Genomic DNA, 20,146 nt, shown 5'->3' on the forward strand with positions numbered 1-20,146 from the left:
ATGAGTATATACAGTAATTAAAGATAAAGTGTCTCTTTAAAGATAGAGGTTCTCTGCTCTTACTAATTAATGTTATAGAAGATTTTATGTTAGTTTGCAGGGGGTTGGTCCCCAACGTAGTACACTATCTATGCGAAGAACAGATTTTAAATCCAGGTCAAGTGAGTCTGGGTATTATTAGATCAAAGTTATCTAAACCTTTTCCAAAATTTCATTATCTATAAGAGGTTGCACAAACCTCTCAGAAAAACAAGAGATAGAAAGCTAAATATTAAGGGGTGTAGAAACAACGATGAGATCAAAACCTGGGGGGAGAGGACTTTTTTTCTGTATAAAATTTTAAAAGAAACATGGAAGAATGTTACTTCAAAGTTCAAGTATAGTAGTCCTACAAACTGAATCATCTGTACCTTCTGAGTGGGGTATGATGGCACAGGACTGTCCCTTTTGCTTTCATCCTTTCTTATCACATTACTTCCTTTTATTAAATCACTTTCTTGAATTCTTGGCAGATGACTACTCCTCTTATCAATAGGTTTGCCAGCATCTCCTTCTGATGAACTGCTGCTAGTGCTGCTACCCTGGGGAGACTAATATAGTGTAAAGGCAAAAAAAATTACATTCCACTGAAGTTCTTATTTGATAAAATAGATTCATGAAACATATTGCAAAACAGGAGTACCTTCAGCTTTAATGCTGTGTTCTTGACACAATCATTCAACTGTCTGTGGATTCCACTGGCATTTTCTATGTCAGCATTATCACAGTGATTAAGGGAGTAAAGAGTCTCAAGTTTTTCTGATACTGATTCAACATCTTCATTTTCAGTATTACTGTGAAGAAAAAGCCTTATTTCTCTAACATGTACAGTAAGCCATGAAGTAAACAATTCTGAAATGAAATTGAAATGAACAATTTCCACTGGTTTAGAGATGAAAACCTTCCATCTAGAAATAGGCTGCTGATTTTTTTGTTTTGTTTTCTTCTGTTGTTGTTTTTAAGGTTTAATTTCAATGGAATTTGTTAAGAAACTTCCATCGAGCCCCTCAAAAGCTTCTAGGCACAAGTCTCCATTCAAAGATTGACATTTAGGGCATGTCCAGATTTTTCCATTTAAAAAGGATCCCAAACTACATTTAGCTGTGACAGGACTGATTCAAAAACATGAAGCATACTATCTGTATAACAGATAAATTACTCTGTGAAATGGAATAGCTGTTATAGTGTCCAGGCCCATTTCTTTTTAGAAGGCTTAATGGTATATTCTGGTATATTCTGCATTGTGTGTGTGTGTTCATATGCACACAAGCACTCACATGTTTTGCCTATACCTATGGGATTTGCAACATAGATGAGGCCAGTTACAGGATGTGGGGATCTTATCTCCTGTGAAATGCAGGCAATGTCTGAAAGACTGTTCCCAGATATAAGGTGAATACAGGAATTCTTGAGAATTGTGCTGCAATCAGAATATTTCAGATCACACATATGTAAAGGTGCTGGGAAATAAATCTGTCATTTTTCCTTTTACTGAATTCACCAGAACAGACCACATACCTTCTGCACTGCCCTTTAGATACTAGTTCTAACAGTTCATATTTTGCTTTGATCAAAAGAATACCAAGACTTACAAACTTGGTTCAGAGCTATTTTCATTCAGAATGAGCTTTGGTCTCTCTGTCTGCTGAACAGTGAAAGGAGAACTGGAACTGGATCCTGAGCTTCCTGATGACATACTAGATAGGTGGATTTCAGACAGACAATCTGGAGCAGAATCAATTTGCAGTGGCAGGTGATGATTATTATGAATATCATCCGTAACTGGTGAATCCATAATTCCACACATCAGAATATGAGAAAGACTGCAGTCATCACAAGTACATCTGTTCATGAATTTAAAATATCATAATGTAATTAGCACCAAAAATAACAAGTCAAAGCCATTAAATGTACAGTCTCTGATTGAGCTCTGTTAGTGATTAACTAGTGTGCCCTAGAAATGGGATGCATTACTATTCTTATCACAGGCCCTTCACGATCCTGTTGTTATGCATATTTTTCAAGTTGTGCAGCCTAAAAATAACAGGCTTCCTCGAGGACACCTGTTCTACAGATCTCTGTTCCTTTGGCTAGAGATGTCTGCTAGTAGGACTGGACTTACAATATGGGTATCAGAAGTGAGCAAGGCCTCACTTAAGAATTGGGGTAGTTATGGAGGTCCTAAACAAAATAATAGCAAACCCACTATTGAAGAAGCCAGATTTAGATCCCTTGGTTGTGGAAAATTCTTGCCAAGTTTCAAACCCACTATTTCTGAATCAGGCTGTGAAGCTGGGAGTGTCATGTCAGCACCAAGCTGTTTTGAATTTGGATCCTGTCGAGTTTGGTTTTACAGCTAGACGCAAATAATCACTGGATGTATGGATGTACATGTGGCTCTATTAGTTCCTCCAGATCTCTCAGTGACTTCCAATACTAATTATCTTTGGGACTCTCTGTAATGAAACGTTAGGGCACAATGTTAACTATTAAGTTTCCTGGCCCAACTGAAGATTCTAGATGTGACTGTCAGATCCTTGAATGATATGGGACCACACATTAATACTAGCACTGAAATCCCTATTCTACATTGAAGACCTACCTCTGAGTCATTATGCTGACAGATCCTAGGGATAATGCTTTCTCAGTGGCAGCCTCTTTGGGAATCCTCCCCAGAAGTGAACATATGGTCCCTTTACTGGCAGCTTAAAAATATCTAAAAATCATTTATTCTAATTTACATTTGGCGTTTACGCATTATTAAAAGCTGCTGGTGTGTGTGTTAGTTTAATTATAAGGACAGGTTGCTTACTATTTCTTTGAGTGTTCATCTATGAATTCACACAAATGGGTTAGCACCTGTGTAGTGGCTTCCTTCACAACATTCTACAGCTGAGTAACTACTTGGCAGGCTGCCCTCCTCCTCCCTCATACATGCAGGCTCCAGCTCAGGTATTCTCTTCCGTTCCCAATCTGCTGCTTAATAAAATCAGCAAGGCAGAAAGAAGAGAGGAGAGTGAATTCACAGATGACCACTTGAAGAACCACAGTTACTCCATCAACTCATCCTAATTTTTGTGGTCTCTGTAAATCACATAAATGGGTGACTGGGTTGGTGGCTTACTGGAGACAGGAGACATCGTGCCAATACAGAAGTCAGCACCATTCTGCCGAGAGTTGCATGTGCCATGGTTCTAAAATCTAACCTGTAGTGGCTAATAAAAGTAGAAGGTTGTAACCAAGTGACAGTTTTACAAAGATCCAGTAATGTATACTTTTGAAGTCGAAGTTGTATCAGTCCAGTTGATTTTACCTTCCTCTATTTCAGAAGTGCTGGATCTGGAGATATGTGACAACATTTCTTAGTGTGCTTCTGGTACACTTTGAAGCTCTCACCCAAATGATCCTATGGTTTGGTGCATTGTCCACTGGACTATGGACACTGCAACCCCAGTAGTTCAGGCAACCATGAGGAATATCGTAAATAGGTGTTTGTTGAACAAGTTTCCCACTGGTCCAATCAATGATGTCAGTATCACTGGTGATGTCAATACTGAGGGCACTAATCTCAAAAATAAAGAGATACCAGCAGACACATACTTGGAGACTGATCAGCCACTAATTTGCCCTTAAAATTCCGTCAAGAGTGAAGAGTTTTTGCAAAAAGATTTAGAAGTGGTGTTTTTGCATATGGATTTAGAAGGTTTCCTTTTAGCCAGAGAATCCAACTTCAGTGTGGATTTCTAGGTTGCAGTCTCAAGTTGGGAAAAAAAATCCTTTTCAAACTGACTTGGTAAATCTTCTACAGACAGCAGCAGGCTGACTCTTGCGTCCCTCACTGAGTAAGCCAAAGCATGAGCATAAAAGGGAGGGGGTATTCAGCTTAGGAATGCATAGATACAATCCCATTTATGTCATTTATGGAGACCACAAAGAACTGTTGGTTCATGCTTTTGTATTTTTGTGTGGCATTTTGTGTCAACAGTATGCTCTGAATACTGGTTTAAAATAAAGCAATATGCACAGATTTCACTGGATTATGGCTCATATGTTTTATCCTAATTAATGCCCTTATTATTCAAAGTTAAAAGGTCAATATTTTCTTATGAAATCATAATAAATAATATGTAACTGATATCTACTCACCTGCGCCTGTAATTACAGTTCGGACAGTCTGAAATATGCAGTTGTGATGACAACATATGCCTCATTGTGTCTGTAAAATTATTTTCTGCAGATACTGCTTTCTTGCCATTTAACTAAAATGAAAAAAGTTAACATAAATATAACAAATTTTACTTTAATATAATTTTAATTATATTTGATGCATCAGTAAAAATAAAATAAATTGATAAAACAGATGCTGGCGAAACGTCAGGAAGAAACTGCTAGAACATGGCCACATAGCCCGAAAAACCCACAAAAAACTATGCTAAAACAAGTCATTTCCAATTTATGTCAAACCTAAGGTGAACCTATTATGGGGTTTTGTTGGCATGATTTGTTCAGAAGAGGTTTGCCATTGCCATCCTCTGAGGCTGAGAGAGTGTGACTTGCCCAAGGTCACCCAGTGAGTTTCTATGGCTGAGCCAGGATTTGAATCCTGGCATCCCAGTGTCCTAGTCCAACACTCAACCATTACACCAAGCTGGCCCAAAAATTATACCCATGATATCTTAAGAGGCTTGCAAATCACCACTCTCCTGGTTATCTGGGATTAATAAAATTTGCTCCCAGATGACTAAAATTAATGAAAACTTGCATACATAATTTCAGTATAAATTTACAAATCTACAGCACTATATAAATAATAATAATAATAATAATAATAATAATAATAAATTTAGCCTTTTAAATAAAAAAGAAATCTTTTACTCATCCTAAATTCAGCACTTACAGAAAATTCAATAACGATCCATAAATGAATGAACCCAGACTAAAATATGGTTTTGTATGACCTTACTTCATAATCCAATTTAAAACAGGTCTCTGGTATCATCTGTTACACTATACAAATCCATATTAAATCAAAGAGTCGCCAAACTTGGGCTGCAATCTAATGAGACCAAATAAAGGGCAAAACATTTATATGATCTGATTACTTTGGAATAATTTGTAAGACTGATAGATATTATTGTGTAACTGGAAAGTATAACTGGAAATGGACAGGTTGCTTACCTGTAACAGTATTTCTTCGAGTGGTCATCTGCGAATACATACAAATGGGTTTCACTGCGCCTGCGCAGTGCTGTTCGGAACCTACTGGAATCACTGGGCAGAGTTCACTCTGCAACATATTGAAACTTTTTGGCGGTAACTCCGCCCACCCGTTATAAGGCCCCTGCCTTCCCGCTCTTTTCCCCAGTTCCGCAATTTTTCCGCCAAGCAGGCGAAGGAAGAGAGCCAATGAGAGCAGGACACTGAGGGGACGGACGGGTGGGATTTGTATGTATTCGCAGATGACCACTCGAAGAAATACTGTTACAGGTAAGCAACCTGTCCTTCTTCTTCGTGGTCTCTGCGAATCATACAAATGGGTTTAGACTGACAAGCTAAGGTATGCGGCGGAGGGAGTGTCCTGAGACCAAAGCTATGGTAAACCAAAGGTATATTTATTACAAATAAACACCTTGAACCATAAAGAGTCAGTCTTTTGTTCATGCACAGATAAAATAGCAATAACTTTGCTAAACCTGAGAAGGGAACAGAGGTCATGCAAGACCGATCCCATGGAAGTTGTGCAAACCAACATTCAACAGTAAAGACAGTGTAAACTGTATAACACAGATACATCAGTAGTGCATTCAATGCAACCCTGAGACCAACACAGCCCTCCCGAAAGCTGCGTCTCGGATGGCCCTGGTGTCCAACCTGTAATGCTTAATAAAGGTGAGGGGTTGGGACCAGACAGCAGCCTTACAGACATCCTCCAGAGGAATCCCAGACAGGAATGCTGAGGATGTCGCCACAGCTCTTGTGGAATGTGACCGAACCCTGCCAGGGAGAGGTTTGCCCAGCAGTTCATAGCAGAGGTGGATGGTACCAGCCACCCATTTGGAGAACCTCTGCGTAGACACGGGCAACCCCTTCTTCGGTTCCGAGTAGCATTGAAAGAGTCTCTCGGACCGGCTGGAGGCAGCAGTTCTGTCCAGGTAAAACGCCAGCGCCCTCCTGACATCAAGGGAGTGCAGGCGTCGCTCCTCATCCGACGTCAGATCGGATGCTAGAGTAGGCAACACAATGTCCTGGCACATGTGGAAAGCAGACACCACCTTCGGCAAGAAGGTGATGTCCATACGGAGGACCACCTTGTCCTTGTGGAACCTCAGGAATGGTTGGTCCCTCCGTAAGGCACAGAGTTCGCCCGCACGACGGGCAGAGGTGATGGCCACAAGGAAAGCGGTTTTCCAAGTCAATAGTCTCAAGTCCGCTGTGGCCATGGGTTCAAAGGGCTTGGATTGGAGGGCGGACAGTACCGACTCCAAACTCCAAGCCGGTGTTGGTACCGACACAGGAGGATATAGGTTGGCACAACCCTTCAGAAAGCCCTTCACCAAGGGATCCTTAAAGAAAGACACCCTCCCCCCGAACTGATATTTTGCACAAATGGCAGAAAGGTAGCCTTTGATGGAGGTGAGGGACAGCCCTCCCTCCAAAAGCGCCATCAAAAACTCCAGCACCACCGGAGTGGAAACCTGTGCAGGAGACAAGCCCTTCTGGTCAAGGAAGAGGCAAAATCTCCTCCATTTCAGGGCATAAGAACGCTGGGTGGAAGGTTTTCTGGCAGCCAGGATCACCGTCCTAACCGATTCCGGCAAGGCGGTCAGGGCCGGATCTTCCAAGCCACCAGCGGCAGGCTCTCGATGTCTGGGTGGAGAATTCGTCCGTCCTGAATCGACAGCAGGTCCGGACGCGGGTCGAGACGGAGGAAGCATCTCCTGGAGAGGTGGAGAAGGGATGCGAACCACGGTTGTCTCGGCCACCACGGGGTGATCAGGATCGCCTGCGAGCGGTCCGTTGTCATTTTGGACACCACCCTGATGATGAGAGGGAACGGAGGGAAGGCGTAGAGGAGCTCCCCCGTCCAAAGGAAAGCGAATGCGTCTCCAAGGGATCCGTCGAATCGCTTCCTGGAGCAGAACTGGGGACAGTGGCTGTTCCAGCTGGTCGCGAAGAGGTCGATCCGGGGGGTTCCCCACCGATCGAAAAGGTCGCTGACCGTCTCGGGATGGAGCCTCCACTCGTGGCACACCGACGGAGATCTGCTGAGGCGGTCTGCCAGTTCGTTGTCCTCTCCGGGAAGGTGAATCGCCTGGAGGAGGACACATCGTTGGATGCACCAGTTCCAGATGCGGAGCGTGAGGTCGAGCAGGGTCCTGGACCTGGTACCACCTTGCTTGTTGATGTAGTACATCACGGTGGTGTTGTCCGTCCTCAGGAGGACCACTTTTCCCAAGACAGCAAACTCGAATGCCCTCAAAGCCTTCTCCACTGCGAGCATCTCCAAAGCGTTGATGTGGAGGAGCTTGTCTTGTGCGGACCACCTGTCCTTGACGAGAAGGTCGAGCAGGTGGGCGCCCCATCCCTCCAGGGATGCATCGGTTGTCAGCGTCAGCTGTGTCTGAGGCTGATGGAAAGGCATCCCGGTGCAGACATTGGAGCCGTCTAGCCACCATCTGAGGGAAGCGGCTATAGGTCTGGGTACCGTGAGCCACTTTGAAGGTGGGTCCTTGAACGGAGAGAAGACGGAGAGGAACCAGGATTGGAGAGGACGAAGACGGAGTCTTGCCCAGGGGGTGACGAATGTCGTCGATGCCATGTGGCCCAGGGCGACTTGGACGTCTCTGGCCCTTATCCTTCTGTGTGAGATGCACGGCCTGATGGATGTAGCCAGGGCCTGAAACCGGTCCGGAGGGAGGAAGGCTAGGCAGTTGTCGGAGTCGAGGATGGCCCCGATGAACTTGACCTGTCTGGTCGGCGTGAAGTGGGACTTTTCCTTGTTGACAAGCAGCCCAAGGGAGTCGAAGAGGTGCAAGGCGAATGAGACTGCCTCGTGTAGCTCTTCCTGGGATTCGGCTGCAAAGAGCCAGTCGTCCAGGTAGGGAAAAACCATGAAGCCCTTCTGATGAAGGTATGCCACCACCGGTGCCATGCACTTCGTGAAGACTCGTGGGGCCGTGGCCAAGCCGAACGGGAGCACGTTGTAGTGGTACGAGTCGGAGCCGACAGCGAAGGCGAGGAATCTCCGGTGGGATTCTCGGATCCCGATGTGGAAATAGGCGTCCTTCAGGTCGACAGTCGCGAACCACAGGCCCTGGTGGAGGAGAGGTAGAATGGAGGCCAAGGTTACCATTCGGAAGCGACGGTAGTTCAAAAACAAGTTTACTTGTCTCAAGTCCAGGATGGGCCTGATGCCCCCATCCGCTTTAGGTACGGTGAAGTACCTGGAGAAAAAGGCCGAAGGATGTTGGTCGGGCGGCAAAGGGGAGATTGCCCCCTTACCAAGCAAGGTGCGCACTTCGTCGAGAAGGGTGTCCGAGGGGGGAGTGGACATGAAGGCTCCAGTTGGAGGGAGCTCTTGGAACTCGAGGGCATAACCCCTACGGACGATGTTAAGAACCCACGAGTCCGATGTTATAGAGGCCCAGGTGTTAACATAGGGCCTCAAGATGTCCAAAAAGAAGAGGGATGAAGGGGAGACGAAGCGCGCTGCGTCCCTTCAGGTTCTCTTCTTCCCCTGGTCGGTATCCTGCCGGCGGGACTTGCGGTACCGAGGCGGGAAGGTGCGACGGCCAGAGGAGGAGGAAGACTGCGAAGGGAAGCGCTGTCTCTGAGAACCTTGATGCTGGGGCTGTCGGTCCCGGGAGAAGGTCCCTTGTGACTGACCTTGCGGTTGCCACGGGCGCTGTCGCTTCCGGAACGGAGAAGCCGGTGTTGAGGACATGCCGTGCTTCTTCGCCGCCGCCTTCATCCTGAACTTGCGGTTCAGGCGGTCGTCGGTCTCGGCGTGGAAGAGGCCGGTCCCGTCGAGCGGCATGTCCTCAATTGCCGCTCTAACCGTCGGGTTGAGGTCGGAGGCCCTGAGCCACGCATGGCGCCAAAGAGCCATGGCAGCTGACATGGACCTCCCGGAGCAGTCCGCTATGTTCCTGGAAGTGGTGATTAGCCAGCTTCCGATGGAGTGCGCCTCGTCTCTGATCTCCACCAGCTGCCTCTGGATGTCATCTGGGACGTCCTGAACAACGGGAGAGATCCGTTCCATGAGGGTCTGGATATAGGCCCCCATGCAGGCGGTGTAGTTGGCAGCCTTGACCCCAAGAGCCGAAGCCGAATAAACCTTTTTTGCCAATCCATCAACCTTCTTTGCCTCTTTGTCAACAGGGGAAGTAGCCTGCTTCGGAACGAAGCTATGCTGGGCTCCCTCCACAATGGCCGAGTTTGGTCTGGGGTGTTCTGCCAACCAGGAGCAACTCGCCGGGGCGACTCTATAGAGGGCTTGGACTTTGCGGGAGGGCGCCGATAGGGCGGCCGGGGCATCCCAGGACCTTTTCACGATGGTCTGGAGAGAAGGAAGGAGAGGAAGGCATGGCGGAGTGGGGACCCGTCCATGAACCCTACGCTCGACCGGGTCCTCCGCGTCGTCCCCCGCGGATGCGAGCTCGATGTCAAGTGCCCGTGACATCCTGACCACGTGCTCTGTGAAGGCCCTGACGTCGTCCGACGGCGAAGAGGGCCCTGGGTTGTGCATCCTCTGAGGGGAGGCCGAACCCGAGAGGACATCGTCATCCGAGGGTGCCTCCGAAGGTGGCAGCGGTTCGTCCTCAGAATCCAGGTCGGAGGAGAGAGGGTCCGTCACCCTGACCTGGGATCTCGGGCGGGCGAAGTCCACTGACGATCGGGAGCGTCTGCGGGATGGGGACTGCGACGTCTCACGTGCACGGAGTGGAGACGGCGACCTCTCGCGTCTACGGGACGGCGATGATGACCTCTCGTAGACCGACACAGTGGGAACCGCTCTGGCCGGGTCGGCTCGGTCTACGGGGTGAGGGTTCAACCTGGTGAACTCCCTCAGAGCTCTGTCCTCCGGCACCGACATGTAGTAGCGGCGCGATTGCACATCGTAGAAGAGGTCCGGGATCCCCTGTATGTGGGCCAAGTCATCTTCATCATCGGTCACCGGATGGGAAGGAGACCGGTGATCAGGAGAGCGAGGGGCGTCATCCGTCCCGTGGATGAAGTCCATGGCCGGGGGAGGCAGGGATGTAACCGGGGTCCCCTGGTCTACCGGCGTCGGCTCCTGGTATGGAGCTGGCAAGGCGGAGGCGCGGGCCTGTCTGGAGTGGGAGCGCTGCTTGTCCTTTGCCCTCGGCGGGTCGGTGATGGGCCGATCCTTGGAGGGCTTGGCCTTTTTAGGATCCGGATCACGGTCCGCCTTGTCATGGTGCCTCTTCTTCCCAGACTTGGGAGTCTCCTCCGATGGGAAGAACGGGTTGTCCGGGAGGTCCAGGAGGACAGCAGCCGGCGTCGATGACGAGGGCTTCGGGGACCTTGTCCCTTGCACCGGCATGGATGCCTTGGAGGACGAAGGCGAGGCGAGATGGACCTCCGGTTTGGGAGCCTCCTTCGAACGGGGGCCCTCCGATCCCTCCTTTGGCTTGGAGGCCCGTTCGGTACCCTCAGTCCCCGATGATTTATGGGGGCGCTTGGAGGGTTTGTCGGTGGCACTGGGCGGTTTGGAGCCACGGGCCACATCGGCGGTGGTGGAAGGAGTCCCGGCCGGGACACACACCACGCTGGGGACGGCGGCTCTCCCCGATCCCACGCTGGAGACACTTGCCCGAGAAGATGAAGCGGGGGGCGGCAGAGGCGGGACAGAAGAAGACCGCGAACCCCTTTCTTGCAATTTCCCCAGGGCAATCGCCGAAGTAAGCCGGGACTCACGGTTTTTCCGGGCCTGGGAAGAGAGGGATCTGCAGAGTGCGCAGGCCTTAGGGTCGTGACTTGGACCAAGGCAAAGCAGGCAGGTGGAGTGCGGGTCCTGAACGGGCATCTTGCCCTTGCAAATGTCGCACTTCTTAAAAGCCGCAGGCATTTCAAAGTCGATGGGGAGATCCGAAAACGAGGTCAACAGTCCGAGGTCCGAAGTTACCAGGGGCGGGAGACAAAGAATGATCAAGATACAGTCCGAGGTCAAAAAACAAAGTGATTCCAAGCAAGCAAAGCAAGCGAAGGTTCCTCTGAAGCAGCTAGCGCGGCGGAAAAAAGGAACTGGAGAAAAGAGCGGGAAGGCAGGGGCCTTATAACGGGTGGGCGGAGTTACCGCCAAAAAGTTTCAATATGTTGCAGAGTGAACTCTGCCCAGTGATTCCAGTAGGTTCCGAACAGCACTGCGCAGGCGCAGTGAAACCCATTTGTATGATTCGCAGAGACCACGAAGAAGAAGTACAATTGTAAGAGGATACACAAATAAAGCTCATCTGAATAAAACAAAACTAAAAAAATAAATAAATAAAGACCAGTAAGGTTCCATAAATATAAATATTTCCCTGTACTGTCTGTGCTTCCAGCAACCCATTCCCAGGCATGGAGGGAAAGTGGGGAGGAAGATGTATGTGTCCATCATTGGAATTACCATAATGACCCGTATATAAGCTGACCCAGGATTTTAGGGTCAATTTTTGGGCACAAATTTCTCGACTTGTGGACGAATATATACGGTATCAGAAATGAAAGTATTTGAAACCAATAGATCATTTAAACCTATCTAGACAGCCAGGTAATGTTCTTAAGGTAGTCATACTAGAATAACTGACTGTCAAATAGAGGATCCAATGTCAAACTCCTGATATTAAAATTCGTCAGAAAATCTCCAGCCAATGGCTGTTAAATCTGTCTTGCAGCAAAATAATCATTGCCTACAGTTCCTCCCATCAGTATTTCCAGACATATATATTTACTGGCATGTGACATTAATATTCCATACATCTAATGAAATGCACTTTACTTGACAAAACCTTGTATCACAATGTATCTGTTAATCCTTACATTGCTGCAAAACTAGTCATTACTTCTCCAAAATTACCTCAAAACAGAACTCAACCTCTTTATTTCTTCAAATATATCTGATATTCTTTACTGTGTCATCATGATATTTCATCATTTATTCAAAATCACCACAGGATAAAAATACTACTTAATTCTCTAGCCTCAAAGTGGTTAGTATTATTTATATTTAATTTTTGGAAAGAATTTTTAAAACTATAGATTAGTTATTTAAAAATATTGTGAGCTACTAATATTTGTGCACTTACTTCAAAGCTCCATCACTTTGTCCTTTGTGTTATTTAAATTGTATGAATATGAGCTTTTTAAAGCCTTTTGGTGAATGATATGGGCAGGAAAAGTATGGTGTATTAATATGCATGTACTGAAACATAGTTGGGGAAAAGTTGTCCCTGGGCTCATCTCCTGATTTATTCCACCTTTTCTGGTGAAGAAGTCAGAGGCAGCAATTTAAGAGTCCCTAGCATATAACAACCCACAGATCTAGTAGAACCCATACAGATGTGATAATTGCATAATATCATACACTGTCTGTGTAGAGCTTAAGCTGAGAATTCTGAAAGTCAAGTACTAATTCTCTTTTTCACCAGAGCTGCGGGTCAGAAGAAGCAAATGCAAGCAGTTTGTCAGGATACTATTGGAATAAGTAAAAATATTCTTGCTCCTGGGTATCTAATCCTGTGCTGCTAACCACCATGAAGCTCCAAGATGCACTAGCCCCTTCCCTAGCCTGCGGTTCCTGTTACTGAAGGAGACCAAGCTTCATGCTTCTGTGCTGTAAACTTCAGGGCATAGGTCCAACTGCTAGTTTCAACTAGAATAGAGCAACTTAATGAATTAGTGAAAAGTCAGTACTTACATACATTATATACATTTACTTGTATTTACTCTAGCTACTCTATTTACATGTACTCTAGCTGGGATTAACAATTGGATTTAGACCTGGGAATTAAACCACCTCAATACAAGGCTAAGAGTGGGCTCCTCTAACCACTCCCAAGTGCTCTGATACTTACTCCCAATAACTACAGAACCCATTTTCAAATTAGTGTGTAACAGTAAACCTGTGATGAAACCTAAATTCTGAACAGAAAAAGGTACCTTCTAAGAGTGTCTTTATTTCACTCTACCCCATGTTCCTACCTAGAGGGCCTACATAACCTAAAGCCATGATGGCACATGTGCCAGAAGTGTCATGAAATGCCATTTCACCTGGCACTCAGCAGACAGGAGGAGGAACATTGCTCCAGTTCCTGGACCTTTCCCAGCCTTCAGCTGTCTCTCAGGGTGGGGGGAGAAGGAACCACAGGCATGTGCCTATAGCTCCTCCTCCCAGCCCTTTTCCCCTGGACCTTTCTCTTCAAAGACAGCTGGAGGTCGGAAAAGGCACGGAGAGAAGAGTCCCACCCCGGAAGGTGGAAGTCCTGCCCCGGCACTGGGTCATAGCCGATGCTGGAAAAATTCTTAGTTGGGGCACATGGCCCCAAAAAGTTTCGCCACCACTGCCCTAAAGGCACCAGATCCTGTCCGATCTTGGAAGCTAAGCAGATCAACCCTGGTTAGTATTTAGATGGGAGATGGCCCAAGAATACATATGCTGTAGGCTGTATTTCAGAGAAAGAAACTAGTAAAAAAACCTCAGTATTTCTTGCCTAAGAAAATACTATGAAATTCATGAGGTTGCCATAATAAAGATATCATAGATGCTTTTCTGGTATGAGCCACTACACAGCCTATACGAAATGGGCAGGGAAAGAAACAGGCAAGCCCAAGGCCATTCATGAAGTACTACATCCTAGACTCAGCAGTATCCCTATGGGCTCACCACCTATGCTCCCCAATGCCATTCCTTAACAACTTACCTGAATTTTTGCAGACTAGTGAGGCAAACCTCTGACCAAACAAGAATCTTTCTCATTCATGTTATTCATTTTTAAAAAACCTTCACAACCACATAAACTTAGTTCTATCAGTGACTCTACCCACTGCTGGTATGCAGACCACAATATGCTAACAGAATGTCAATAAGATCCACAGATTTCCCACTCTTGCTGTAAAGTTTAGTTCCAGCCTTATAAATCAAATCTCATTTCCTTTTCCAAAAATCCACTGAAATTACCTACTCCCCTCTTAAAGAGCAGCACTTCTTAGCTAAGAACATACAGAATGGGAAGTACACCATGCCAGGTAGAAGCACTGTAGCTAAAATGCATGAGCTTTAGTTTCTTTTTGGCCCGTTACAAACGGGCATAAAAGTACGTCCTGGGGACGTACTAGGGTTAGAAAGGGGCGTCACTTCCTGACGCCCCTAACCCTAGTACGGACCCAGTCCATACAAAATGGCGGCACCCGTTCCACACGGGGGCTGCCATTACGACGTCATGAACACGTTGCCTCCAAACGAGGCGGTGCAGACGTGACGTCGTCGTGCCACGCGAGGGCGCCTAGAGCACCCTTTCCGCGGTGCGAGAAGGAGCTCCGAAACGGAGCTCCTTCTGAGGTTTGCGTCCCTGGCGAAGCCTTTAGACGGCTGCGCCAGGGACGCAAGGGAGAAAGGGGCCATGCGGCCCCTTTCTCCTCCTCCCCGCCGCCATCGGGTGTCCTTGGGGCATGAAGCCCCAAGGACACCCCTTTTCAGGCCGCGGGGAAGCGGACTTTTGCCACTTCCCCGTGGCCTGGAAAGCGGCGGATCGGGGCCTCGGAGGCTGCCGTTGTGGCAGCTGAGGCCCCGATACAGCAGGGAAAGGGCCGCTTACAGGCCGCCCCAAACGGGCGATCTGTAACGCGCCATAGTTTAGGACCTGCACACCAGTAATATTTTCTCACTGAAAATGAAGAGTGTTTCTATTCTGATACTTCCTGAATGTAAGATTCTGAAAGCAGTAATCACAAAAATGCAGAAATTCCTGGATGGCAGCCTGTATTCAGCAAAAAACAAAAAAGAAAGCAGAACAAAGTCCATCAGTGGAAGAGGCATCAACCAGAAGCCTTGGAAGATTATGAATAGGTTTGATCATACTCCTCCTCTGTAGCGCTCTCCCCCTCCCCCCAGCAAAAGAACCTTAAACACAACTTGGAACAAGAAGAAGCAGTGCCAATATGCACTCTCACTGTCTGGTAGAGTATCTTTTTCCTACCAGGGACTTGGATGACAAAAAACAGATTTTTTGATAAGAAAGTGACAGTCTGAATGCCATTTTCATTGAAAAGGTCCTTGGTAGCAATACTAGTCAGTAGTAGAATCTGAAGGCATCTCTAGCTGGCCGAGAATTTCATCAAAAATACCAAAAAGGATCTAATGAAGAAAGATATGCAGGACTAGAGTTAGACAGTAATAGAGGCTTAGAATCTTAAGGCATGGAACCCCATTTAGGGTCCATGTCTGAATTGTCTTTAACAACAGAGTAGATGCCCATGATGGTTTTGCTTGCTTAAATGCAACTGTTTTTAACCAGTGAAACAGGCAGGCTTTTGGACATGAATGTTGAGCTTATTATAAAACAACTTGTATGCCACCATCATAATAAACACATTTACAATGAAAGAAGACATACTGAGTTCAGTGAGATTACCATTTGATACAAATATCTTGGAATTTAATTTAATGCCACAAGGCACTATCCAAAATTTTGAAGTGGGTTAGATTATTTATAATACAAATATAATCCATAATTCAATGTAAAAGCAAATTAAATGTTTCAAAGTTCCTCAATCACACAGACACACACACAAAACCTGTTTAGGCCTAAAGGTATGCAGCTGAAGCCTATTTGTATGGAAATGCACTATAATATTAAATCTGTCAATATTTTGGGAGAGCTTTTCCCAGTCAAACGTTATTCTCACATGAAAGGCCCTTTCCTCATCTTAACATACACAACTGACAGTGCTCTTAAAGGGTTATGAGAACCCTGACTGGACACAAAATGTGAGCAAATAAGAAAAAAGCTTAGACAGATAGGTATGTCTTACAGTACAAGCTTGGTTTAAGGCAGGGGTAGGCAACCTTTTTGAGCCGGGGCTGGGTTGCTGTCCCTGAGACAACTGGGGGGCCGAAAGGGGGGGGGGGAGCTTCCACCCTCCGGAGGCGGGGCCGCGTGCCGGGGGTGGAGCTTCCACCCTCCAGGGGTGGGACCGCATGCTGGGGGTGGAGCTTCCACCCTCTGGGGCGGGACTGTGTGCCGGGGGTGGAGCTTCCACCCTCTGGGGGTGGGGCTGCGTGCCAGGGGCGGAGCTTCCACCCTCTGGGGGCAGGGCTTTCTCTGCTCCCTTTCCCAACCTCCCGCTGTCTGAGAGACAGCTAGAAGGGGGGGATTGGGAGAGGGGGTGACAGGCGCGCGCCTGCTCCTCCTGCCCTTCCGTGGACCCCAGCTGCCTCTCAGAGAAGCTCCTGTCCTCAGGGCTTTGCCAGGCCTGAGGTGTCCTCCGAAAGACACCTCAGGGCTGCCAAAGCCCCGTGGGGAGGAGGAGGCGTGTGCCTGCCCTCTCCTCCTTCGCCCCTTCTTTCAGCCGAAAGGGCTCCAAGGGGCCCTTTCAGCCGAAGGGGAAGGCCAAAACCACTCTCACTGTTAAAGCAGACCTTTTAGCATTGAAAGCACTGAAAATACACAGAAATGCACTTTGGAAAGTCACACTGTCTCACCTTCAGAAAGAGTGCATGTCCCACAAACTGACATATCACCATCACTACCACTCTCCTTGTAAAAGCACACCTTTCAGCATTGAAAGCACTGAAAATACACAGAAATGCACTTTGGAAAGTCACACTGTCTCACCTTCAGAAAGACTGCATGTCCCACAAACTGACATATCACCATCACTACCACTCTCATTGTAAAAGCACACCTTTCAGCATTGAAAGCACTGAAAATACACAGAAATGCACTTTGGAAAGTCACACTGTCTCACCTTCAGAAAGACTGCATGTCCCACAAACTGACATATCACCATCACTCCCACTCTCCTTGTAAAAGCACACCTTTCAGCATTGAAAGCACTGAAAATACATAGAAATGCACTTTGGAAAGTCACACTGTCTCACCTTCAGAAAGACTGCATGTCCCACAAACTGACATATCACCATCACTACCACTCTCCTTGTAAAAGCACACCTTTCAGCATTGAAAGCACTGAAAATACATAGAAATGCACTTTGGAAAGTCACACTGTCTCACCTTCAGAAAGACTGCATGTCTTCATCTTCCTCCTCCCTCCCTCCCTCCTCCTCCTGCTCCTTCCTTCCTTCCTCCTTCTTCCTCCTCTTCTTCATCCTCCCTCCCTCCCTCCCTCCCTCCCTCCCTCCTCCTCTTGCTCCTTCTCTCCTGCCTTCCTCCTTCTTCCTCCTCTTCTTCATCCTCCCTCCCTCCCTCCTCCTCCTGCTCCTTCCTTCCTTCCTCCTTCTTCCTCCTCTTCTTCATCCTCCCTCCCTCCCTCCTCCTCTTGCTCCTTCTCTCCTTCCTTCCTCCTCCTTCCTCCTCTTCTTCATCCTCCCTCCCTCCCTCCTCCTCTTGCTCCTTCTCTCCTTCCTTCCTCCTCCTTCCTCCTCTTCTTCATCCTTCCTCTTCCCTTCCTCCCTCCTCCTCCTCCATTCCTCCTTCTTCCCCAGCGCTTGCCCCCGCCCCCTGGGAGGCCAGAGGCCATTCCAGGGGGCGGGGGGGAAGGAGCGCTCCAGCGGCCCCAGCGCTTGCCCCCGCCCCCTGGGAGGCCAGAGGCCATTCCAGGGGGCGGGGGGAAGGAGCGCTCGGCGGCCCCAGCGCTTGCCCCCGCCCCCTGGGAGGCCAGAGGCCATCCCAGGGGGCGGGGGGAAGGAGCGCTCCAGCGGACCCAGCGCTTGTCCCCGCCCCCTGGGAGGCCAGAGGCCATTCCAGGGGGCGGGGGAAAGGAGCGCTCCGGCGGCCCCAGCGCTTGCCCCCGCCCCCTGGGAGGCCAGAGGCCATTCCAGGGGGCGGGGGGAAGGAGCACTCCGGCGGCCCCAGCGCTTGCCCCCGCCCCCTGGGGCGGCGGCAATCGGCGGCAGGGTCGGCCAGGGGCCGGTCCTACAGTGCTCGCGGGCCGCATCCAGCCCGTGGGCCGTAGGTTGCCGACCCATGGTTTAAGGTAAAGGGAGGTTAAGGTTTATTAATGGGCCCATTCATATCTGGTGACTTCAAACTAAACAATGACAAATTCACAGAATATCACAGTTGGGTATAATCAGACCTCTGAAAGCCATATAATCACCACATGCCTTTGCACCTGCAAAACACTGGCCATGGCTACACGAACAAAAGCAATCCTACCCTTTGACATTCTTTTCATCTAACTTATAGAGAGTTTAACATTGAATTTCTTCAAAGATTTGAGGAATTCTCTTTAGCAAACTAGCAATTCCTGTGGAGAATCTTGGACTGGCTGTAGGATTACTAAATTAGTGTATTTCAAGGATGAATACCAATTAATCTACATCAAATGCTACCATTCTGAAATCTTGCATTTTTAATAATATTTTAAGAGCAAAGACCCCATACCTGATGTGGTCTTCAAAGAACTGGCAGCTTTTCTTGATACATCAAATGTACTGAGTGAACATTCTTCAGTGCTGCAGGAGATTCTTGTACGATATGAAGAGTTCTGCAAGGCAACTGAAGAAGGTGTTCAGTTGGAGATACAGTGAAGTCCTGTATCATAAACATAAATTCCTTACATTTCTCTCACAAATTTTTAAGGAGCATTATGGGAATTTGACATATATAGCTATTGACTACTGAGTCTTGCAAACGTACCGTTGCATTCAATCAGAATATTTACACAAAGGAATGGGATGTTTATATGGCAACTGGCTGAAAATGGAAGAATCATATTCAAAAGTGAATTCTGTAACTTCACCTTTAACTTGTAAGAACATACTGCCTGTATCTGTACCAATCCAGGGCTTTTCTTTCCCCCACCCTCACAGCTTTCTATTTCTAAGAGCTTTAAAGGACATGAGGGCAGAGATTAAAAGGAGACTGATTCTATCTAATGGCAGTGTGAATAAGGAGTCACTCTTTAATATCAGCTCAGGGAAGGCTGCAAAGACAGCAATCAATCATTCTTCCTGAATGCTGAAAAAATGATAGGCATTGTCAGGAACAATTCAGTAACAGATCATTATATACACCAATACTGATCTTCAGCTGGGAGTGTCTGTATTTATGTAGCCAAAACAATAACAATCTGCAAAAGTGAGGTATCAGCACGCTTGCTGTAGCCCAAATACAAGAAACTTTAATGCGGGAGACACCTCAAAAGCAGCCCTGTGGGGTCTGTATGTTCAATGCTATGAAATGGTGCCACTATTGAAAGGAATCACCTGTGGAGGAAAGGGGAATGGAATGGAACTTTGACTGCAAAGCATTCCACAAATAAAGGTTTTGTTGCAGGTCCCACTTCTATACACGACAATCCATTTAAATTTTCCAAATACTGTTTCTTATGTAGCCAAAGTAGCACTGCACAGACACAAGTGGAACATATCAGCAGACCTGAGGCAAAAACCCAGAAAAGATCCTTTCCAAAAAGAAAGGATCTTTTTGCAAGGAAAGGAAAAAAACCAGAGAGAACTGGACTAGAAAGAAATGTGCAAAATGAGAACCTGTCATACAGCAGATGTATATCTTTATTTCAAGATGTATCAGGACAAAGGGGAAAAATGCAAAATGTTGTTCAATGAAACTGGAGAGTGACCTAATGTGGACAATTCTGTATAATGAACTTCAAAGCAAAAAGTTGACAAAGCCTAAGTGTTCATACCCAGTAACTATTTTACATCCTGTTTCCCGTTTCAGAACTAGATGTGACAAAAGTCAGTTCAGTTATGCCACTTAGAAAGCTATGTGACAATTGATCCACCAATTACTGTGGTTTATATTACTATAGAGGGTTTTCTTTTCTTTTTTGTTAGAATACTGCCAGTCATGCTTGGGCTGCTTTTTTGCCGCCTTTAATCAAAACTGCAGTATAGCAGCTGAATTATTTGATGCTGTATTAGGTACAGATATTTTGCCATCTACTGAAGTGCTAGAAC

At 47.1% G+C, this 20,146-nt stretch overlaps 1 protein-coding gene across 5 annotated transcripts in view; it reads right to left on the reverse strand.

Annotated features, from left to right (window-relative positions):
- LOC149316809 (protein FAM193A-like) overlaps positions 1-20,146 on the reverse strand; it is a 58,115-nt gene that overhangs the window by 19,860 nt on the left and 18,109 nt on the right. For 4 of the 5 annotated variants that reach the window (XM_089516314.1, XM_089516310.1, XM_089516309.1 and 1 more), the window contains 4 exons: positions 4,186-4,298; positions 1,632-1,883; positions 683-833; positions 411-590 (listed from right to left, as the gene is read on the reverse strand). In XM_089516314.1, coding sequence (XP_089372440.1) covers positions 411-590; positions 683-833; positions 1,632-1,883; positions 4,186-4,298 — 696 coding nt within the window. Of the gene's footprint in view, positions 1-410; positions 591-682; positions 834-1,631; positions 1,884-4,185; positions 4,299-18,608; positions 18,723-20,146 lie in introns of all 5 variants that reach the window. The other variant, XM_089516311.1, reaches the window with a different exon arrangement.

This window comes from Sceloporus occidentalis, unplaced genomic scaffold (genome assembly GCF_023333645.1).
Source record: "Sceloporus occidentalis isolate IW3139 unplaced genomic scaffold, rSceOcc1.0.p SCAF_3, whole genome shotgun sequence".
In the NCBI taxonomy this organism is placed as follows: Eukaryota; Metazoa; Chordata; class Lepidosauria; order Squamata; family Phrynosomatidae; genus Sceloporus; species Sceloporus occidentalis.